The sequence below is a fragment of the Tachypleus tridentatus genome, chromosome 1 (assembly GCF_004210375.1).
Source record: "Tachypleus tridentatus isolate NWPU-2018 chromosome 1, ASM421037v1, whole genome shotgun sequence".
Taxonomy (NCBI): domain Eukaryota; kingdom Metazoa; phylum Arthropoda; class Merostomata; order Xiphosura; family Limulidae; genus Tachypleus; species Tachypleus tridentatus.
This window is the reverse complement of record NC_134825.1, coordinates 130,369,667-130,395,170: the sequence shown is the minus strand read 5'-3', so window position 1 is coordinate 130,395,170 and position 25,504 is coordinate 130,369,667. Positions and strand designations below refer to the sequence as shown.

General features: G+C 29.9%; 1 protein-coding gene across 4 annotated transcripts in view; it reads right to left on the bottom strand.

The window, feature by feature from the left end:
• Glut1 (Glucose transporter 1) overlaps positions 1-25,504 on the bottom strand; it is a 189,732-nt gene that overhangs the window by 16,124 nt on the left and 148,104 nt on the right. For 3 of the 4 annotated variants that reach the window (XM_076452041.1, XM_076452051.1, XM_076452032.1), the window contains 9 exons: positions 23,847-23,945; positions 16,442-16,602; positions 10,920-11,044; positions 9,138-9,206; positions 6,708-6,809; positions 3,867-3,974; positions 3,269-3,357; positions 2,621-2,719; positions 997-1,209 (listed from right to left, as the gene is read on the bottom strand). In XM_076452041.1, the coding sequence (XP_076308156.1) occupies positions 997-1,209; positions 2,621-2,719; positions 3,269-3,357; positions 3,867-3,974; positions 6,708-6,809; positions 9,138-9,206; positions 10,920-11,044; positions 16,442-16,602; positions 23,847-23,945 (1,065 nt within the window). The remainder of the gene's footprint in view (positions 1-996; positions 1,210-2,620; positions 2,720-3,268; positions 3,358-3,866; positions 3,975-6,707; positions 6,810-9,137; positions 9,207-10,919; positions 11,045-16,441; positions 16,603-23,846; positions 23,946-25,504) is intronic. The other variant, XM_076452061.1, reaches the window with a different exon arrangement.

The following is a 25,504-nucleotide window of genomic DNA, read 5'->3' as shown; positions in this document are numbered from 1 at the left end:
AGTGACTGCCTAATTAAAGAAATTAAACTTTTGTTGTATTGCAGATATTTTGAAGATGCTTAAGACACAACTTCTGTATTCAGCTATTTATAAAATACTTACAAAATAAGCATCAAATTTACTGCTGAACAAAATGACTCTCGTGACCCTTTCAAATTTCTTGTCACTTTAAATCCAGCTTCATAGAACTTCATTATCACTTTAGTAGTTTAATAATATTTAGTTTAAAAAATATTCTAATTAGTATTATTGTGCCTCAAGCATTTAATAATCTGAAGCAATTTCTAGATATTCACTTTGAATTTGAAAGTACTGACATGTCTTCTTTAAAAGAAACTTATAACCTAATTGAAAATACTGATAAATGTTGGACAAATTCTACACAATTCAAGTAAAAAAGATGATAAAAAGACACATTCTTATGTATATTTTGTTTGCAATACAATCTGTGATTGAAATTGTGCCTAGCTACTAACAAATTACAAAACAAGACAAGGATTACCACAAAACGAGGTTTTGATTTTTAGCGTCAAATAAAATTTTACACATAGTTCAAAATATGGAGTAAACATCTATCAAATCAGGAAATAAAAAATTAGTGTAAAAGACTACAAAAATAAGCATTTTAAGAAAAACAAATTCACAAGGAATACTTGATTATTTGCTTTTCAGTTTTAACTATATACACAACATTCTGTAGCTTATTAACTATTAAAAAAAATTAAAAATTCAATTTAAGTTTATTTTAAAATAGTTATTTTACCTTAATATTCTAAAATAATTTTAATCAATACTTAATTATTCAACATATATTTGAGAAAAATGTTATATCAGGTACAACTGAGTAAAACACCCATTTTTATGAGAAAATAGTTGCAAATACTGGATTAGTTGTATGTACAACATAAGTTAAAGTACTGTATAAAAGGCAACTACGATATGAGCAAACTTTTATGTATGAAGGTATATGATCATAAGAAATTTGATCAAGTTTACCTTTACAAGCAAAGAAATGGTAATAAAGATACTGAAGATGAACATGCCACCTAGCCCATACAAATGCAAAGTTCGTCTTCCTGCACGGTCCATCAGTGGAATGGAAACCAGAGTCATAATTACCATCACAGACCCTACACCAATGGTTGCATACTTTGATGTTTCTTCTGAGAGACCTGCTGCCACAAAAAGGCCCGTGGAATAATAAAATACCTACAAAAAGTTTTGTCAGTGTATAAAGCAATGACAGTTTAGAGGTAGTCAGCTATTTGCAAAGAACTATAATTAAATATTACTTTTTTTTTACAATAAATGTTCCAAGCATCAATGCTTAATAATTCTATAGTATATTTAAATGAAAACTAATTAAACCCATATCTAAATGTCTCCTGGTGGATCAGGGTTAGTTTACAGAATTAAAATGCAAATATATGGGGTTTGATTCCTTGTAGTGGACGGATTAAAGACACCTTTACGTTGAAAAAAACAACAAAAAACAACACTAAACAAATGTGTAAATTTTTTGTACATGTGTGTGCCAATATATCTGTAGGCTACATATTTTAATTTAAAAGTTTATATTATTGTTTGAAGAAGGAGATTTGATGTCATATGATGATCACGTAACTTAATGTCTGGAATGTTCTGGGTGATAGAAAAAATTTATTAAATCAATTGGCAAATTTACTGATTATAAAGTAACAAGTTATTATTTTTTTAGAATTTTTAACCAGTTGAGAGCTGTAACTGCTAAATTTGTGTTTTAATGAAATAATGAGATATATCATGTATTTTGTACAGCAAGAGAATTAGCAAGTAAGTGAAACTGTTGTATTAGGGAATATTAATTAAACTAACTCAGTTGAAAAAACTAAATGCTTTCAATATCATTAAATGGATCTTTCTTCATTCTTCTTTTCACCAAATAACCCATTCAAAACTAAATACCATTTTACCAATATATATGATTTGGTCACTACATGCAACATTGTGCAATGATGATACAATATCTAAAAACTTCATGAAAACATTAGAGTGAGTGACTGAGCTGGTTCATTATTTAGTGAGCTGTTCCATTAGTTAATGAATCTGTTATTGTGTTATTGATCATTTACTGGGTGCATTAGTTTTTAGTTGCATCATAGTTGCAAGAGTAAACTTAAATACAAATTTTTATTTGTAAGATACGTACATATTTAGATGCTTATGTTGTGAGGCTTATCAGGGAATGTAGCCTGCAACACTTTTAAAGAAATGAATAACTTATAAACATTATATGAACTAGTTAGATCTTGCATTATTTTTACCAAATAAAAAAATCTATCTGGTGGCACAAACATGTTACAAAGTATCCAAAATTTATGCTAATCAGAAAAACATATAATAAAAAAAACACAAAGAGTATTAAGTTATCATTAAGTCTTTTGATAAGAATACACAACTACAAGATTACTTCTGACATGTTACAACCATTTAATAACAAAAAAAGAGAAAAAACATTGTGTGTAAATAAGTCTTTAGTTGATGATTCAACTAAAAGATTACTTCATACATGCTACAATGATTTAAAAACAAGAAAACATCATGTATACGTATAATTAATTCACAGAAAATAAATACTTACAGCATTTATTCCTGAAAGCTGCTGTGAAAGTTGCATGATTACACCAATTAGTAATGGAAGCTGTAACTTCTTATTTTTTATTAATTCCATCATTGTTATCTGAATACAAAAAAAAGTGAAAACTTTTAAAGATTTTTGAAGTGATAATAAATAAAAAGGTTAAAACAAACACTACTGTAAGTATGTGGGTAGATAAAGTTATTATACTACCCCAAATAAATCACTACTCATAACTTAAAACAGTAAAAATCATCCATGTGAATTTGAATAGAAAAATTATTTCTAATAAACAAAACCAAGTTGATTACAATATTAATCAGACAACATTATGAACTGTTAGGTTATGTGAAATTCAAAAGTAATACTTATATTCTTCTGAGAGACCTAGCATAAACATTGTTTCATAAACAAACTATATGAGCTATTAAAATGGAGTTGCTACACATTACATGAATATTTTTTTAAGCAATTCTGTAAATTAAAAAATAATTATAAAGTTTTTTTTATTTTCATTAACTATCCTGAGATCTTGAGAACACAGAATTAAAACACATCATTTAACTCTTTAGAAACTCTCAAAACACTTTATATCAATTTAGTGGTTCTAAATTAACAATTAACATTCACATGAACAAGTTGTGAACACACCTTAACTTCATACTGATTGGCTCTTTCTTCTGCTTTCATTTCTTCTATATCTTTTTCAATGTTGCTTGAATTTCTCAAACGTTTTAAGCCTGTAGAAAATTCAAATGAGTCTAGTATGTTTAAAAATTTAGAAAAATAATTACAACTTTTACTTTGTTATTTCATCAAGTTAAATGATCAAACAGGGTATTCAAAACTTAACAGCAATAATAGTTCTTACCCCCACACACATTATAACAATTTAACAACCTTTTAACAGACTCTTAGATCATAATCTGTAAAAATTCAAGTCTAGTTTCGTCAAACTTTGATAGCCTTGATAAAGCTCCTTCAGAATGTAAAAATTATAAAATTCTTTAGTTAATTCTCGGCAAAGTAATTAAACATATACACATAGATTAGATATAATTCTCATATGGTGCATACATTCACATAAATATTTTTGTATCTATAAACATGAGGAGATGAACATTTTTCAATAAACAGCATCCATCATTAATTTTTTCAATTATATGAAATGTTACCTTAGAATTTCATAAATAAGTTTATTTTTTGAAATAAACATTCTTAAAATTTTAAATTTAATGTAGATACATGCCTTCTCTTGCACGGAATTCCTGTTGTTTTGAAATGAGCAAGAATCGAGGACTTTCTGGACACAAAGGCAACAAACACAGCTGTAGAACTGCTGGTATAATTGCTATAGCTATAAAAAAATATTTAACTTACCCATGTTTTCAAAACAGATATAATGCACAAAGCAAGCAAAAGCTTTCTTAAGGTGAATATTTTGATGTATTATATTACATGTCAATGGTCTTTACTAAAAAAAGATTTGGCCAATTTTTAATCATATAATATTCATAATCAATTCCTGTTTGTTATTAGTAATTCTGTTATCATACTGCCAGGGAATAAAAGGAGAGAAGTAGGGCAAAAATGCTGTACATTAATCATATTGTTTTGAATGTCACTATATGCAAAATATTTTTCTATATTCAAATATATTTAAAGAGAATATGGATATTCAAATATTACAATTATCTTCAGTTTCAAAATAAATTTTAACTTTACAATCTTTTTTTTTTAAGTTGATCAACATATCACAAAATAATCAAAATAAAAGTTTATCTCTGAAAAAATATTTGTTTTCCTCATTTCTGAAAAAGTAACTTATAAATATCATTGTTTACTTGAAAAGAAATGTGAAATGAAAACAACTGTCTGCGTGTTTGTGTTTTCATGTAGCAAAGTCACATATGGCTGTATGCTGTGTACATTAAGGGGAATTGAACCCCTGATTTTAGTGTGGTAAATCCATAAACTTACCACTGTCCCAGCAGGGGAGGTATGAAAACAAGTGGGAAACTTTAAATAACAGTAAAGAACCTAAGTTTTATAAGATTCTTGAACTCATAATTTAAAGAAACCCAAACCAATTACCTCCAAAAAATAACTAATTAAGTTTATTTCTTAAGAACCGAGATAAGTTAACATTTGTATAATAAGTAGAAATCAATAATAACTTTATTCAAAAGACAAAATAACATTCCTGTTATTCATAAGATAAAAACAGATGAATCCTTTTATATAGAAGCCACATTAATAAGTGACTTTAATCATCAGAATAAAGAACTACATCATACTGATCTACAACATGTTACAATATATCTAACATCATTCAGAACCTTAAATTTCAATATTTTTCACACACACACACACACACACATTCACATACATATATATATATATCTGGATCAGCCACTTGTTTTACAGTTGACAAATCTTCATATACCAGTAGATCAAGTGATTATACAGCAGTTGACAATTTTAATATTAATAGTTTTTACATCAAAAAAAATATATTCATCCTTAAAAAATAATGTACAATTGAAAGTGGTTTGAATACTGATAAATGCTTAAGTTTGAAGACAAAATAACAGAATTTAGGACATTAAATAATTTTCACGTTTTTTTGTGCTTGATTTTAACAAAGGTGGTTCAATATTTACATAAATACCAGAGATACAAGATAAATTGGTCATTAAATCCACTACACAAGGTACCTTAACCTTACTATTCAAAATACAGAAAAACATAAACCATAGTGAGGAGCTAAAGTAACCTTTTATTTCTAAGTTAATTAGTATTTTACCAATGACACAAAAGTTTAATGAAGAAATTGAAAAAAAACAATTAATCCTATAATGCCAAAGCAAAAGCTAAAGAAAATAAATTATATTAATGAGAAATAAAATACTCACTTTTCGAGAGATAATTGCTTTTACCTATTGTATTGTGTAGCACACAAGATAATCAAGATAATTTCTATTACCAAGATAAAAGGCACTCAATTCTGTTATCCAACAAACAGTGTAATCCACTTATATCATTCAATCCTCAAATCAACTCAATCATATCATTATAGAACAAAGTATCTCAACCTTACATTTACTGTTAAAAGAATAACTGAATTCTATCATCTAGTAGAAAAGTTAATTCAGTATCCAAAAAATAGGGTAGTTCAATCCAAGTATTCAAGAGAAAGTATAAATCAACCCCATAATTCCATGATTATGCAACTTGATCTTCTTTACCATATGATAATTCATTTTTACTATGCAATTAATATCTAAAATTATTACCTAAAATATGATGTTAACCTTCATTAGAAATTATGCAACACTATCCACACTTGTATGTACAGAAAGGTCACTGGCAATATCTGTATTTTGCTATTGTCTGTCTATCTCATAAAGAACATATCTTGAGATACTTAGCAGCACTTTTAAAAAGTTTATTTATTTCTTCAACCACTTCCATTTCACATAAGCTCTTCCAAGTCTTACACACAGCTACTATTAAAACACGGATTATACACTAACAGGAAGTTAATGGTTCTAGAAACTGTTCATGTGGCATTTTAGTCCATGTAGTCATGATTAATTTCACACTATTACCTCTGGACATAGTATACCTGCCTGTACAAACTTTTATTGGCTTTATACTGGTGTAGTATTTTTCAACTAATCACAATGTCAGTTAACAACATATCAATGTATTCAACTGCAGCTAATTTTCAAAGAATAAAGGGGTAGCATTCCTTTATTGTTTGACTTTTATACCTTCATGCTTCTATAAATATTCCCCCAACTGCTACCAACTTCTAACTAAAAGAAAAGCTAACCTTTACTTAAGAGTAAAGGCTGTATTAGTTTCTCTTACTTAAAAAATATGATAGCATATAACTTGTGACAGAAATAAGGTATAAACTACTTTGTCTCTAATTCTAAAAATAAACTTTACACAATAAGTAACTGGTTAACTTAATCCTTCAAGAAAATAACTGAAAGTTTACTTTCAACATATCCAGTATAATAATTTATTTGAAATATATAACACAATAATGTATATAACTAAGCTTAAAACTAATATTCACCCAAGAGATAAGGCCATCCTTCTTCTGTACCTAGAAGAAAATTAATTCCAAAAACTTGGGATAAGAGAAGCCCAACTGTCACAGCAAGCTGATTCACTGTGCCTATTAAACATAATAAAAAGAAGAATAAATTCACTAAGGTTTTTTCAGTAATAATTAAAGTAAGGTAAAAAACAAAGAGAAAATATATTATTTTTGGTTTTGTTTTTCAATTTCACACAAAGCTTCATGAGGGCTATCTGCAATAGCCATCCCTAATATAGTAGTGTAACATATAGATGAAAAGCAGATAATCATCACCACCCACAACCGACTCTCAGGCTACTCTTTTACCAATGAATAGTTGGGTTGACTGTCACATTATAATGCCTCCATGGCTGAAAGGGCAAGCATGTTTGGTGTGACAGGGATTCAAACCTGTGACCCTCCAATTACAAGTTGAGCATGCTAACCACCCACTTATTCCAGGCCTTTGAAAATATATTAAGAAAATGAAAAAGACTTTCAAAAATGTATCACAAAATAGTTTATAATACTAAAATTAACAAGAATAAAAAAACCCATAAAAACAGTGACCAGTACAGTAAAATAACTTTATATGTTACACCTATTCTGTAGAATCTTCAATAATGAAAAGGTTTTATTTATTAAGTTATTACCAGTAAAATATTTGTGCTACATGTTTAAGACAGGTTTTGACAAATCCTGGGTATCAAGCCACAATGGCAACTAAAATTTCATCATGACACTTAGTATTTTCTCCCATTTTATTTCTGCATAGGGCTGTCTAAATAGATCCTGAATCTAGAACAGTTCTGGAACTTTGGAAGTCCAGAACTATTTTTGCATTTTCTTAGCACTAACTCAAACTTTGTTTCTAAGATTTTTTAGTATTATAAACTATTTTATAATAAATGTTTCAAAGTCATTTTATTCATGTTTTGTCAGAAATGAAGCACTGTGGTTGCACAACGTGTTATTAACTTCATGTCATTTTGTTTTTCTTCTCTCTCTCTCTCAGTTCAACTAACTAATGTTCATGTCTAAGCTCAAATAGGAAAACATAGTTAGTTCAAGCAATAATATTAAGTAGTTGTTGTTATGTGATTGTTAGTATGCACTAGTTGGTGTGAAAGTTAATAAATACACATAGCTCCTATTTTCCTGTATGAACAGTAATAAAATTAGTTTGGATACACCTATCTCCTGAGTCTTTGGGCTGGCTTCTAGATTTGAAAATATTTGTGAAGGCCTGTTTTAAGATATATGCCAAATATGTTTAAAATATCATAGCATTTCTTATAACATCAATATTATGGTACACAAAAGAATACAAAACAACAAAAGAAAAATTAACAGTTTTTAGTTTACTTACTGATTAAGTATTAATTTATTACAAGTTTAGCTTTTACAGGAAAAAAAGATTTGTTTTTAGAATAAATACAATATTTCAATAACTGGTGCAATCATTCTCAAACACACTAGTTTAAATTATAAAGATGGTTTTAGCACTCAAGTCAACATTCAACAATCTAACAATGTATTTAAGTTTTAGAACTGATAGTGGTTACTTATGCAGGTTTATATCAGTCTCTTTGAATTTACAGAACTTTTAATTATGGCTGAACAGAAAAACAAACAAAAAGTGAATAAATATAAATTATGAAAATATGAAATATGTCATGTGAAATATGTACATAAGATTAGGAATGTTTGAGGAAATAACAATCAAAGATATATAGATGTGCCTGGATATTTGTTAATTGTGAGATTGTTTGATTTTATTAATAAAGCTTCTCTGAATTTCTTTTGTTAGCATCAGGCTCATATTTTAGTAGTGTGACATTCCGTTCAGAAACACTGTGTTTGTTTTTGTTCATATGTTCTTGGACTTAGGAAGAGAGTTTTTGTTATTCTTTAAACCTGATCTTCAAGTTTTGTCCAGTTTCACTTACATTAAAGGTTGAATAATTATTACACTTTATTTTATAAATGTTTCCTGGTTGTATGGTGGGTTCATTATATAATTTCCTTACTATGTGATTAGTTTTCATTCCAGGGATAAAACAAATCTAGACATTATGCTAAGATTTGTACTTATTCGCTGCTCTTTCTGATTTAGGTATGCTGAGGTTTCTTCATATATTGGACAGTGCAAGCTATCATGCTTCTTTTGTTTTGTAGACTGAGTTTTTGTGTTTGTTATGTGTCTCTTGTCTGTGTTTTCTTTAACTTGTTACTAGTTCATGTAACTACTTTGGGTGGGAGCTGATTTATGTTACTTAAACATTGGATTAAATGTGCAACTTCTTCTTCAGTGATTCCTGTGGTGCATATAGTGTCTGCTAAGTTTAAGAAGCTTTTTATGGAAAAATTCTTCTAACTGTAGCAAACACAATAAATATTAAAATAGACATCTAACTGTTTTACCTAATCCTCCACGTATAGAGACAGGAGATATTTCTGATAAGTACATTGGCACAAGGGCAGTATTTAAACCTGTAAAACAACAAAGAAATGTTAACATATTTATGTAACTCTTAAACCAGTAATTCATTATAAACAACTACACAGGTGAAATTGAAGAATAACTTTCACAGAAAGCATTTCATGTTTATTTATTTTTTTAGAATTTAGCACAAAAATTACAATTAAATAGAGAAGCTATTTATTACATGTGTATTACCTTTATTCCTTGGAATAACTAAACATATATACATATATATATATAAATGTATATACTAGCAAGTGTATCAGGTGATAAAGGTTTTGAAAGCTGTGATGTTAAGAGACATACACTAATATATTACAGTGCTACAAACTGAAATTCAATAACCTTGGTGGGCAAAGTATAGACAGTACATTGTGTAGCTTTGCGCTTAATTAAAAACAAACTGGACATATTACAATATAATAGATGTTTTACTTCTAGACATACTGTTTGTGTTTTAATGTTGTTAATCACAAAGTTACAGAATGGGTCATCTGTATTCTGCTCCACAAAGGTAACGAAATCACATTTTTAGCATTTTAGGTCTTTCGACTTTCTTCATAGTCACTTAGGCACAGAGATACTATTAAAAAATGTCTTAAGAAATTTTCCAAAATGTAGCAAAATTACATTTACTTATTAATTGATGTCATAGCCACAAGACTTTGAAATAGATATAATTAACGTGTAGCTTACAGGTATAAAATCAAATTCTATTTCTAAAAAATGTATAATCTGGTGATATTTTTTAAAAATATTATAAAGGTTTAACTTTGTCACACTTACAAACTATTTCTAGTATTCTAGTTATTAGCAGGTACATGTTTATTCTTTCCTTTAAAATGAGTTTCAATTAACCAATCATCTGTGCGATAGAAAACATGTAAATGTTTTATGAATAATATTAGCATGTAAAAGTTATGTACACATGTTCCACAATCCAGAACATATTTTTAAGGTGATACTAATACCAGAACTCATTTGAGCTGTTTTGTCATTTTTTATGTTTACACCTAGATTTACTGTGGCAACTATAAAATGCATTATGCTGGTATTTTGACAGAGGTACTTGTAGAAAAAAAAAGACCTATATAGTGGTGGGAATATACAATCAGTTTCTATATGAAAGCCTCATATTTGTAATAAAATTTAAATCTACGGCAGGAGCTCAGATCTTTAATTTTCCCCAAATATAACTATAGGCCACTGTTTACAGTCTTTTAAGGGAAGGTAATTGTTCTTAATCTTAAAATGGTATTATATCAATCTTATGTGACCATATTAAGAATAAAAAATGTAACATTGTGAACCAAAAACACCAACACTGATGAAAGAGTTCTATAACTCATGCTTCTCAGAGTTGGTAAAGGGTGGCTCCAGAAGTGAAGCCAATACTCAGCAGTACTGAGTACTAGAACTTATTTTTTAATGTGGTACTAGTACCAGGACTTATTTGAGCTGCTTTGTCATTTTTTATGTTTACACCTAGATTTTTTATTTTTTAAAAACAGATCCACTTTTCCCAACTGTGTATTTCTACTTTTGTTTTGAGAATTTTATACCTAAGTTGCCATTTTATCAGTTCTAATAAAAAACTTAAAATAGACAGACAACCTGGACTACAGAAAGCAGAAATATTAACCCAACTTTCTAAGAGCCACAACAAACTTGACATTATTACAATTTAAAAAATGTTTTACAACAGGTATGAATCAACTTACCACAATTAAAACCTATAATAAGGCGACCAATGATGAGCATCTCAATACTATGCGATACTTTGCTGAGGCCCATTAAAGCACCTCCCAATATTGCAAATATATTGTTAAGAAGAAGACCACCTTTCCTGTTTGAAAAACAAAGTACAATTATCAGACTCATCATATTCCAAACATTATATATTAGTACTAGTTATGATACTTTCAACACCTGACAGAAAAATTGTATTGTAGTAATACCTCTTCATCTTGAAGAAATTTTACTTTCAACTAACATCAAGACCAAAAAAATAATAAATGTGCACTAGATTTATTGTGGCAACTATAAAATGCATCAAACTGTTAATTTGGCAGAGGTACTTGTAGAAAAAAAAAAAGACTAGCTGCCTTTAACCTAGTCAGTAGTTCAAAATTAGGGATGATGGCATATATATAATTTACCTGATTTCATCCTAAAAATTATGCATCAAGAATTATAATAATACAAAGCATTTCGTTTCATACATGCATATAGCTGTATCTTTTCACAGATTTGAATTTTTCAGATATATGTTTTTAATACCTGTATCTTTAGGAACTTGCAGATACACAGTGGTGGAAATACACTGCCCGTGAGAATTAGTTTCTATTTGAAAGCCTCATTTTTGCAATAGAACTTAAATATTTAATTTTCCATAATTACTATAACTATAAGCCACTCTTACAGCCTGTTAAGGAAAGGTATTCAATTTTATTAAAGTAAAAAAAGAAACACAAAAATCTAAGAGTGAAATATGTTTACAGATATAGCCAACTGATTGAAAACCAAGTTGAATTAAAGATTCTTATAGTTCCTAAGTTATTGACTACCAACTTATTCCCCCATCCTGCATCACAGGAATATATATCACTGAATTGAAAGCATAGGATATTTTGGAACAGAAATAAAATGATTGCTTCAAACAGCTAAACTTTTAAGGTAGATTTTGGGGTTGGTTTATCAGAGTATCCACTCACATGCTTTTTAAAGTTCATAACTTGAACGAAGGACAGGGACCTCAGATTGTAAATAATAAAGTATAATTAGTAGAAAATGTGCATGAAGTTATTAGGAAACCAAAACTTGAAAACTATTTTTATGATGCTTCAAATAAAGGTAGATTCCAATTAAAAGTAAAATCAAATTTTGACATTATAAAAGGGATAGATCCTGAACTGCAGTGAGGAACTGTTTTCTGTTCTGAAAAAACAATATAGAAAAATTATTTTCATTTATTTAAAGCTAAACTAAAATAAGTTGGCTGTAAAGGAATGGAAATCACAAAAGAAACTAAGTTATTCTACCATGATTTTCAAAAAGTGGATAAAGTATGGGTAATTACAACCTACAGTTATACAGCATGATTTAAAAATGTTTAAATGGTACAAAGATTTACCAAAGAACTGAAGATTTAAATAAAATGAGATGCATAAATTTCATTAAACCAAATTAATGAATTTTGTTGAAGAATTTAAGGTGAAATTAACATAAGAGTTAATAAAAAGTTCATAAATCCATATCAGAGAGCCTTCTAGTATTATGAAAAGACCAGTTGCAGGAGGTAATTTAAAACATTATGGAATATTTATGTGATCTTCTGGCCATACTATTAAAAAACGTGTTATCTCATATTCTGAGTATTATTACAGATGAGTTTGATGTTGTTGAAAAATTTCATAAAAATTAAATTACAATCACAATTTTGGTTTTTTTTTTAGATGTAGTAGTTCTGTTATCTGACTATTGCAGTATGACTATGGACTTAAAGGTGGGGAATGTTTTTCTGTATAAATATGAGGAATCAATTCATTACAGGTTCAATAAAAATTTATCTTAAAAGGTTTACATTTAATCTTTAAACTTTTTTGCACAGCGATGATTGTTTTGCGACATTGGGCAATACTCATGACATTGGATTTTAAGTTTCATTAAAAAGAAAATTAAGGTTACTTTTCAAAGAAATAACAATGTCTTAACAGCAATTTTAAAAGGACAAGTTTAACCAGAAGAAGAAAAAAAAAGGAGTTTCTAACTAATATTTCTTATAAACCAGCAACATCAGTACATAAACTTTAATAAACACATAAAATTAAATGTTCCAGTAAATCTTGCAAATAGACTACATTGTTTAGTTTCCAATAAAGAAATGAGAGTTAATAGATTACTAGAGCTAAAAGTTTTTAGTTTGGTGCCACTATCCATAAAATGTTTCATTGTGAAGTTTTGAAATTGCAATAATAACTTTTTAAACAAAAACATACAACTAGAGATATAAATAAACTTAAAGATTACACCTTTTGTAATGGCTGGTTGATTATTTACGCATATCAGTACAAAGCAACTAGACTATCTGTACCATCTCATAGTGACTCATTATTTAAATATACATACTGATATTTAATTTTTAATACAAAATTAAAATAAATAGTATATATAAAAAATGAAAGATGTTTTCAAAGATAATGTAACTATTTTATTAAAAAGGCAATCTAAAAATTTATATAGATTATTGAATAAGCCTAAAAATAATTTTCTAAGGAAGGTATTTTTCCTTTTGAAAAATATAATTGTGGTTTATTTACTTTAGATTATATTAAAACTACAAAAACAATAAAGAAAAATAATAAATATATTTAGTTTTTCATTAATATTTTACTTAATTCAATTATAGAAATGTAATATATCTTTTAGAATGTGTGAATTTTGTTGAAACAGATAATGTAAGATTAAAGATGAATTTACATGAATTCCATGTTAGATCTTTAAAAAAAACTCAATAGATTCAACAAACATTTTAATGAATGTATTTTCAGCAACTTTAAGATTTTGAAAAAACCATACTTTTGTGTGTTCCCTTTCTGAGCATATAAAATATAAAGAGGTTAAGGTTTAAAAAAGTATTTCATATAGTCTTAGAGATAAGACAGCAAAAGTAATAATAATTAAGTAATGCTTGTAACAATTGTGCAATGGTAAAATCTATTAATAGAAATCACAACTAGGGTGAGAAAGTAAAATAGGTTATTTGATACTAAATTGTTAAAAAATATGCAAATAAACTGCTTCCTTGTAGCAGGAGAAAGTGCAATTAAAATAAAGTTTTAATTAAATAAAATGTTTGTTTTTTGGAATTAAGCACAAAACTGCACAGTGGACTATCAAATTCCAGTTTTTAGTGGCATGAGTCTGTAGACATACTGCTGTGCCATTGGGGAGATTTAATTAAATGAAAAAAAGATTAAGAAATGGAAAAAAAATTAAAATAGATAAGCTTTAATTTACTTTTTAGTATATTTTAATGTAGTTGATTTATCCAAGTACTGTATTTTATATTTGACATTCTGAAAAATAAATATTAGCTGAAAATAGTTTTTGAAAGCTTTTATTACAGATTATCTATAAAATTACACTGTGAAAAGTGACCAAAACTCATAAAATCAGTAGAAGAAAATATTAAAGAAAAAAAAGAGTTCAAGGATTGTAGTGTTTTATTTTTTGTATCCACATGTGAAATCTTGTACATGCTTTGGTTTTTATAAGGCCTTGTATATATATATGTATATATACACACATATTGTTTGAAACTGTTTAAAAGTTAGTTAATTAATTAGCATGTTCATTAGTGCCAATCTGATTATCAGTTATTTTTAACATAAAAAAAAATAAGTTTATAAAATTTAAAGGAAAAGCATTTCTGACTTGGTACCTAACTAAATGCAAAATTTTATCAGCTTTTCATCAACTTGTTTTTCTCTCTGGTCAACTTCTCTTTTTTAAAAGTTTTTAATTAAACAATAATTTGTAATTTTGGGCTCTTTTGAACTGGGAACCTAGGAAAATAACTAATCACTATGAAAAAAAAGTATTGATTTTAATGTTCCAAGTCTATTATTTACCTAATTGGTTATATTTCTTGCACTGTTTTATAAGATTTTTATACTAAAACATTGGTTTTGCTTACTATGTTGAACAGGTCTGATACTTATTGATAATAAAGAATAATTTTTATAGTAAATACATCAGACAGTGAAACATAAAATTGGTTATTCTGTACTCACTAGCTGGGGTACCCACGCCCTGGACTGAAGTTATGTAAATTTATGATTAATGAAAGGTTATCTTAGAACATGAAAAACTGTTTCCTTTATATATAATTTACAAAAAAGAAACCAAAATGCCCATAAAAACAGCAAAACTGTAAATGTTCGTGTATCTCCTCATCAACCAAATAAACATTCTTGCCAAATTTGGTGAATATCCATCAACAGAAGTGAAGTAGTGGTAAAAAAAACCCTGCACAAACACTCATATATCCACACCCTGTGAAGTACTTTCATGGACATACAGCACATAGTACCATTACATTCATATAGATGGCACCATGTATTATATCTGCTTGAGACATATTCATGACCTCATATCTACACCCTGAGAATGGAGTAAAATAAAGTTCTCCATGACAATAAATGGGGGTGAAACAGAAAAATCCTGACCCCCTATTGCAAGTATATATGTACATAGGATAACAATTTCACAAAGTTGGGGAGTTACACACTGCATAATATAAAGGTTTTTCCATTATCTTGTAAGCAATAGTTCTATAATAGTATGATACAATGATTTGAACTATGATAAATCAGAGTTAACTGAATACATATCTTATATTTTACAAGATTTTTTCCAGCAATGTTTGCTTTACTACTTGTGTAAGGCAAGTAACTTAATTACTTGGTAATTTTAGTTTCTTGCACACAAACCTCAATGTAATGCAAATAACATGCATAAATGCTTGTTTAGGTGGTTATTTGCATACTGCATTTTACAGCATATAAGATACATAGACATATAGGATGCACCCATATTTTAGCAAAGAATATTTTTGGAAAAAACATGAGTGTATTAAAGCATTGAATATTTACTACAAATAACATAAAACACAAAATATACATAAAAAAACTTATTTCAATGAAATACAAACCCTTTTACTCAGCTTTAGTAATGAAAAATTTAAAAACTGCAAGTGGCAGTAAAGAAAAATGTCAGGGTGTTTTTTTGTATGTGAGAAGTTTAAGAACTGTTGCACATTGTAATAGACAACTGTAGTGGCTGGTAATGTTCATGAAAATTCAGAAACACTTAATGCTTAGCAGTGAAGAAACAGTTGAGTTGCTCAGCTATACTGATGCTAATTTGGATTAATACAACTTATTATATATCCACTCATATATTAAGTAATTTTTCTTCATTAATTATAAGCCTAATCATATATTCTTGTACATATTTTTATATCTTAATCTACAGTTGTCTGGGGAAAGACTAGGTAGAATTTAGCTTATGGGAGAAAAACTGATAAATGAAGTTTCTTTAACTTCATATAATAGATACATGATAACTTTTAGAAACTTTTTTTCAGGACAAAAGTGGATTTTACATGCCATAAAATATGGTATTCATAGTAAAATACAACTTTTTTCAACCCTAATATCCAAATAAACATTGTTCTCACCTTCCAAACCTATTTGCAATTGTTCCTCCTGATATACCTCCCACCATACCACCTATGGCAAATATGGATACAGTGATAGACCAAATAAGTTCATTGAATCCATCTGTAATATCATTTCCTGTCCTTTTTTTGTATATATCTGATATAAATTCTTGTATAATCTACAAAATACAAAATTGTAATAATGTAAGCATTTTATCACTTCTATTTGAAAATGAATAAAACTCCGAAAAGGATGTCATTGAACAACTTCTGAAATTAAGGATATAGGTAGGCATAGAAATAAATTCAAGATGTTTATTTGTACAATCTGAAATGTTTTCTTAGATAATATTCTATGTAAATCAGTATTTCATTTAAAATCAACATCATAGTAGGATTCAGTCACTAAAACAGACACTAAACTGTGAGCATAACTTCCCGATTATAAAAAGAAGATGCTGAATATTCAGAGCGTTAGTTAACTGTAATTAACTAATATATTGCATGTTATATTCAGATGATATTTAGCAGAAATATGAAAAGCATTGATTAAAACTAAAGTACATTTATATGCAGATGTGCTTGGTTTCTTCTATCTCTTGTTTCAAGTGGATAAGTCTTAAAGGTTGAGGGCAGATCAAGGTAATAGCAGATGTACATAAAATAATAGGTTCAGATGTATATTAAATAATGGATTTAGATGTAAGATGAATAATCAATTCAGGTGTACAATAAATAATTAGCTCTTGAACTAAAAAAATGGAGATATTTAAAATTATTTGGCTTTGCTGGTTAGTCTTCATTTATTCTTTGAAATAATGTTGTTGTTAAGTCATTTATAATGGAAGAAAGAAACCTAAAAGAACCTTTACTGATATTTCTGATTTTCTTTGAAACAAATACCTCTCAAGAAAAGTTTCCCACTCTCTTTCACTTAACTCATGATCATTAAAACAGACATCTCATGCACATAAAAGTAAGAATATCACTCAAGGCTTGGTAAGAAATGAAGTATATACAATGAACAAACTACCAAATCAGAAACTTTCATTATGAATAATAACCCAGGAAAATATAATAACAAGAAAAAAAGCAACACCAGAAAATGACCACATGATCTTTGAACCTTTTAGCTAAAGAACATGGTTTTATAAAAACAAAAACATTTTGTAATCAAGTATGTTTAAATGCACTGACTTTCCTTAAAGAAACTTTTTATTTTATATTCTATTCAATGTAACAATTTTTGTGAAAATAGAGAAGTGACTAAACCTTTGTTTACTACAAACAACAGTGAAAGCAACTGTCATACAGAACAGAAAATCAACCTCTACTACACTAACCACTGAAACTGATAACATAAATTCTGACAATTCCAAATCTAATATTTTCTCAACAATAGATGTAACAAACTATGTAGCTTTTAAATGTCCAATTTTAAACCTTTTTGATACTAGTGACTACCTCCTCATGCTAATAAAGATAATGAAACAAAAATTGTGAATGTGAGGGTAAAGATTAGGATGTTTTATGAAAACAAACATTATCAGGCCAAGCCTAACTTATATCTACAACAACAATTAGCTTGTAAAAACTTAGAAAAAGATAAAAGCATTTTCATAAAAAAATCAGAATGAATGCAACGGTTTTGTGGTTGTGAGCAGAAAAATGCATGAAAAGAAAAATTCAAATAATTTTAAATACTTTACAGTAATCCCACTAAAAAAAATTGCTAAAGAAATTACTTAACTTTTATAAAAAGCTTCTAGCTTAATTTAAACTCTGTTAATACAGCATTTCAGAATTACAGAGGTTACCAAAAGAACAAAAGGCAGATACTCCACCAAGATCTATAGTTTCAGCTTATGGTTGTGCTACTGAAAGCCCGTTTTGACTTATGCATACAATTTTAGTACTTTTACTCAATTACTTCCAGCACACATGAATAATACATAACACTCACTATAGCAAGTCACAAATCTATCTCACAGAGTGACAAGCATAACATTATTCTTTAAAAATGGATGCTGTAGCCCACTATTCAACTGTACAGAGAGAAGATGTCATCAATACAGTGTATGCATTCATACTGAGCATAAAAACAACTTGGAGGCAAACAGACTGACAACAGACACTATCAGAGAAATCTTGCATTTCATCCTTCACACTGGATATTTTTATTTCTACAACAAACTATCTCCAATTAAGTTGTGTAAGAAAGGGTAATAGAGTCACTATTATTTATGGTATAACATTTATGCATGGTTTTGCAACAATGGAACACTTGACAAATGGTGTAAAGATACTAATACCAGTTCTGATCAATGTTGTATTTGGACTATTAAACCATGGCCCTTCTTCTTTAATCAAATATTTAGATTTTCTAAGTTCCAAAGATCCAACCCTGCAATTCACCCTGAATCATTTGAATGACATGAGGGGTATAGGTATTTATGACATTATCTTAATGATAGATAATGAAAATATATAATCTAATGGTGGATTTGGAAGGGAGAAGGTGACTAGCCTTCTCCCCTAAATCTGCCACTGCAATATAATATTTCCTAGCTCTAACTCCCATCATCCAAAGGTTTCCAGGAAAGATGCAATTACTGGAAAATTAAAAAGAATCAATTGCAATTTTAGTGAAAAAAACAAACAAACTACATGTTCTAAAGTAAAATCACTGATTCTTAACACAGATAGCCACCTTTTTATAAATTTTCAAAAATTTAGCATTGAACATGCAGCATGGAAAAAATCCAAATAAGACAACAGGAAAAAATAAGCTAATTTCCTTTATAAAGATAACACAAAAAAAGATTACTTTAAAATACCTATGAATGATACAATTATCTCCAAGAAAATAAAAATTATAATCAGGAAATGTTAACATTTTCCAACATTGAAAACATATTTCAATTAGATACTTACCTCCTCTCACAAATAGCTTTTTTCAACTTATACTTTCTTTTACATGTGCAAATATTTTCTCGATATTAGCCTTGATACTCCCCCACCTACCCTCAGGTGAGAATTTGCATGCTGTCATGCAAATGATCATGTAGCAACCCTCCATCAACAGGAGTGTAGCACAAACAACACAACTCCTATTGTCACTAGTACCTTCTCTCCTGCGCAGCTCATAACACTATGTAACAAAATATTTACTTTTCTCGTTCCATAGGCAGAAAGTGTTATTTCCCTGTTGCTTATGCCTAAAGTAAATGGAAAAGACCTATTTTTCTTTTCAAACTTTGCTTTTGTGACCTGGGTAATGAAAATTTTAAATTTATCCATTTCCCAGAACATTCCAAGTAGATTCAGTGCTGAGTAGCTGATAGAGAATTTTCTTGAACTTACAAGAATTTTCAAGAATGTTGTAGAACTTGCCAGTTGCAAATCAGGGGAAGCGTCACTGACATTTTTCAAGCTTCTTCACTCATCAAGATGGGCTCTGCTTCTGCCACAATGTATCCCGGTCTGTGCGAGATAATTGGAATTGCCTATAACCTGAAGAAGTGGCACCTCTTCATTGATAGCTCACCCAGAAACCTCAAAGCTGTGCTGCTCCATAACGGGAATAAGTATCCATCTCTTCCCCTGGCTCATTCGGTGCACATCAAAGAAGAATACAACAACGTCAAAACCTTGCTAGAAGCCTTGAAAAGTATGAGTATGGCTAGAAGGTTATAGGTGATTTCAAAATGGTGGCATTCCTGATGGGTCTCCAAGCAGGCTTTACCAAAGTCCTTGTTATCTCTGCCTTTGGGACAGCAGGGACACTGCAGCGCACTAAAACAAGAAGCATTGGCAACAAAGGACCAAGTTCTCTGTGGGGAGGCACAATGTAAAGTGTAAGCCACTAGTAGACCTCCAGGTGTTGTTCCCACCATTGCACACAAAATTGGGTCTTATGAAATAATTTGTCACAGTTTTTGATATGGAGTCTGCAGTCTTCAAGTACCTTTGAGACTTCTTCCCTAAGCTGTCTTAGGCAAAGGTCCAAGCTGGTGTCTTCATTGGACCTCAAATAAAGAAGATCCTGAAGTGCACAGAATTCCCCAAGAAGCTCAGTAAAAAGGAAAAAACAAGCTTGGGGCAACTTTGTTGCAGTGGTTCAGGGTTTCTTGGGCAATCACAAGGCTAAAAAGTATGTGGAACTGGTTGGGGCTCTGGTGAAGAACCATGGCAAAATGAGCTGCAGGATGTCCCTGAAAGTCCATATCCTTGACACTCATCTTGATAAATTCAAGAAGAACATAGAAACATACTTAGAGGAGCAAGGCAAGTACTTCCACCAAGATACTTTGGACTTTGAACACAGCTACCAAGGAGCATATAACTAAAACATTATGGGAGACTATAATTGGGAGCTCATATGTGAAAGTGATTTACGTTACAGTCTCAAATCTCGAAACACTATTCACTTCTAAACATTTTTGTATAACTTCAGTATAAATACATGTAAATCTTGATTCATATGTTGTTTTATTCAGACCTTATGTAAATGAAAATGTGCAAATTTGCCGGTTTTTACATAAAAAATAGGTTAATTTCTAAATTTCATTATCCAGGTCACAAAAGCAAAGTTTGAAGGGAATAATGGCCATTTTCTGTACTTTTACAACACAAGCAATTAAGAAATAACACATGCTATCCAGGAACAAAATTTGTGTTACATAGCGTAATCACTTAGAGATTGAGCAGTACAAACAAAACCTAAGATGGAAGTGGGGAGGTTGTTGTTTGGTGGAAAATATAAAAGGAGATATCTATTGGAAATACATCTCAAGTTTAAAAGAACTTTTGACTTCCAACATGATATATTATTTCCTCTCACAAATAGTTAGAATTCCACAAAGAGTTGGTGAAGGATCCAGAAAGAAGATGATCCCTTTAGAAAGCACCCAAGTGAGCACAGAAATAGAAAGCAACATCCCTGTGGGACACTGCACCACTGCCAGGTACACTCTATACCCATGTGAAAACTGTGTCACAGTAAGGTGGAATCAATGGATGTACCTCCCCAGCTAAATCATGAGAGCACATCTAACCAAACCATCACCATATCCACCAAGAACTGAAATCCAAGGAACAGTAGGAAGGTAGACACCAAAGTAGAGTGCATTTCCATTCCAGCATCAAGCAGCATTGGGAGTATACTGTCCAGTCCACAGTAGGAGGAGGGTACATGGTCAAACATATACGAAATTAAGGGACCCCAAGTGTAGAGTAGCTAAGACTCATCATGCTGTAAATACGAGATTGGCCTCAACCAACACCAGGTATACCATGATATCCAGTTCATGGTAGAAAAAGCAACCTCTACCTTTCATCCATGATACAGGAATTAGTGAAGAAAAGATTAGTCTTTGCACCAAGGATCCTCATCTAATGTGTGCAAATTCAACACAATCATCATCATGTTCACTGAAGACTGAAATCTGGGAGATGATAGGAAGGTTGACAGCAAAGTCACATTACATCTTCAGTCCATCACCAAATAGCACTAGAAATGTATCATCTAGTCTGAGGTAGAAAGAAAGTACTTGGCCACACACGTGAGGGCTCATATGGCTGCTGCAGCTTCAACCACCATCTTATCTGCCAGAAACCAACATTCAAAGAACAGGAGGAAGAAGGATGTCTCACTGGATGGGCAAACTGCATGCTAACAAAAATACATCATCCAATACCTGACAGCATCCAGAATTGTATAACAGGTCCATAGAAAAAAGAGCACCAATGCTATCTAAACTGGCAGAACACCACCACCAGAAAAAGGGGGGAAAACTGTATTGTATGTTGTAAAGTTCAGAGGAATGCTGCAGTGGAGACAGTAAGATGGGTGACTGCAGTACCTTATTTAGAAAAACAAGCTGATCCTGAGACCCACAATACACAGTTCATCTGAGATGGACAGTAGTCCCTGTCTGCTTTACTCATGCTAATCCATGAGTGTACAGTCCAGGACAAAGATCTTTATCAAGCAAAATACGATGAAGAATACCTACAAGTGGAACACTTCTCATATCCAAGATGGGTATATAAAGACACACAGGTCTTACAGTGAAGATTTAAGGATAAGTATACCTGGTCAGGCAACACTCACTATAAAGCAGGACCCTGAGATGCAAAAAGAGTCCCTGAAAAAAAACAGTAGGAAAAAGGAGAACTTTCCCACTCACACATAAAGAGAAATTATGTAATTATTTCTTTTAATTATTTGCTAATTTGAGTTGTTACACCTTACAGTTCATACTAGATACTGAGGTTTTCTCTCTAAAAAGTACTTGCTTAAATGTAAACAGTTCTGATTAATACATGTGTTAGTCTGTGCACAGCAATAACTCAAATATAAAGTAGTTTCTCTTTTATTGAATTAATTTCAGTGATAAAATACATATTTGGTAATCATATACATTTATTATGTGAGAACTGCTTATACTCATTTTCAAGAAAAAATGAATTCTTTAAAATTTGATATTCTTACAATACAAGCAACCTTAAATCATAAAGATTTCCATTTAAAAGTGTATTTAATTTTTGACTGGTTTCATTTTAACTAAAAGCCTACAGCATTATGTCTTTCCTTACCTGGTACTTAACTGCACAGGTTGACAGTGATATACATCAACAACAATTTTGTCTTGGTCCAAGTCAACCAAACCCAGTACTGATTGGACATTTTAAGAGAAACCTCAAGTGGATTCATATGTTCAAGGTTATACATCTTAAAATAAGATTACTATCATCTGGTTAGAGAAGCATATTTTTTTGGAATTGTTTTTCAGATTTGTGCTTACTAAAATGAGTTATGAATTAAACTAAAGATCACATAATCTCTTCCTTGTTCTGTTAAAAATGGTTGTGAGAGAAAAAACATCACCATGGCAATATTTTAACCTAATGGGGAGCAAAATTCTAGAAGCATTTTAGCTTGAATCCTGTTAGCAAAAGTATAAAGCCTTGTTGTTTTCATTAAGACTTTATTTTGTGTTCCCTTAGTAAAGGAACAAGCAAACCTTTGAATATTGCTTTACCTGGTACTTATAATAAAAACCAACTGGGATTTTACTTACTCAAAAACTTATACTATTATGTATTATTAGTTAATTCTAATCATAGAATGACATTATAGTTCTAGGGAAATGAAATGAAAATCCTATAACCCAAGTGCTTTTTAAAGGTGGCCCCTTCTTCTTCAGATGCAAACTGGAAGTGATGGTGTAATTGAACAAGTGATATATATAGAGGGAGTTTAGTGACATCTAAATTTATTTGTGGTATATTCTGTAACACTCTTATTACCTTTGATATTATTGACAAAATAGCTGAGAGAACTATGAAAAAAATCCCTGCTGTTTAAGATTATGTAAGTAAAACAGAAACATTCTAAGAGGTTAACTAGAATACATACTATTTGAGGAGCATTTACAACTCCAGTGTTGTAACCAAACTGAAACATTCCAAGGACGGCAGCAATAATGATAAACACCAACATACAGGTGAGACCCTCCTTGAAAGAAAAAATTAAGGGAAAAAGAACAATTAAAAATAATCTTGACACTGAAGTTTTATGAACAAACTGTTAATCTTAATAAGAAAAGGATGGTTACAAAATCATATACATAAAATAAAATTAGTCTCATCTGAAATTATATTTTAGTATTATATTTTAATTGAAAGCACATAAACATCAAACATATTTAAGTAAAAACGTTTTAATAACATCTGTATGTGAACAAATACCATAGTTTCAACAATTCTTCTTAAAATATTACTCAAGTAACTAGAAATACACAAACAATAATTCAGCCATCATTAAGCTATAACAAATTCAACTAAACAGAAAAATTGCATTAGTTGCTTACTGATAATCAAGGTATGTTGGTTTTATAAGGAGTATCACATGACAAGTTAATCAGGGCTGCTAAGATTAAACTACATTGCAGGAATTCCCTGCCAGGAAATGACAATGACACAAATCTTATCTCCCAAAACAAAACTTCAAATACTGTTTAAAGTACAGAGTATGGCTAATCATGATAAATATGGCAATTCTGTCAATTTCAAATTAATCTCTTATACTGTTAAACCAAATGACTTGTATACTATAACCCGCAATTCTTAAAGTGTTTTTTGTGTAATAAAGTGTCTTTCAGGAATCTTACTATATAAACTTATCTCTTATACTTTACTGTGTCAAAAATTAAACACTTACACACATCCCAATCTTCTATTTGTTTACAAAAACAAACAAAAAATATCTAGCATTCTACCTCAAAAACTGATTAATCTTGTTTAAGTTCAATGAAACAGTAGGAATTAATCAAGATGTAAAGAAGCAAATATTGCCTTATTTTTTTTAAATAATCTTGTTATTGTCACTTGGTGTGAAAAATAATACAAAATTCTTAGAATCTCCTCTATGAATCATAAAAATGATTCTGGAAAGATTTGGAAGAGCCATGACATGTTGTGAAGTCTCTATTAGTAATATTTCTGTAATCAAACACTGACACTTTCATAAAGTATGACTCTTTTATGTTACATAAAGCATTTTATTCTATTCCACTGATAACAGATTTTGTTTAACATTCATTTTCATTCTTATTACCAGTCTTTCTCTCTAGGATATTTTTGTTAATGAAGCATTTATCTTCACATTTCTTTAAGTATAAAAAGTAAGTAGTTATGTTGTCAGGAGAAATTACTGTTAATATTTAATATGGTGAATGGAGAGGCAACTTCATTTGGTAGTGTTTCTAATGTCACCTTGATTACTTTATGTCAACATTCAAATACATAGTTATCAATGTATGCAAACTACCTGTAAGTAGACCAAATGAGAAAACTCACTGGTACATTACCTAGTATCAAACAGATATCAGAAATGTGTATCTTAAAATTGGAAAATATGCAAGATACCTTGGGAAATCACAGATAGGGCCAACACTGAAATAAAATGAATTCTGAGGGATGAGATCCTTCTAGGTTCAGTAAGTGCTCAGTTTCCACCCATTGTAATTCTGAGAAATAACAGAGGCATGCTGAAGTTCTGAATACTCTTCAGGT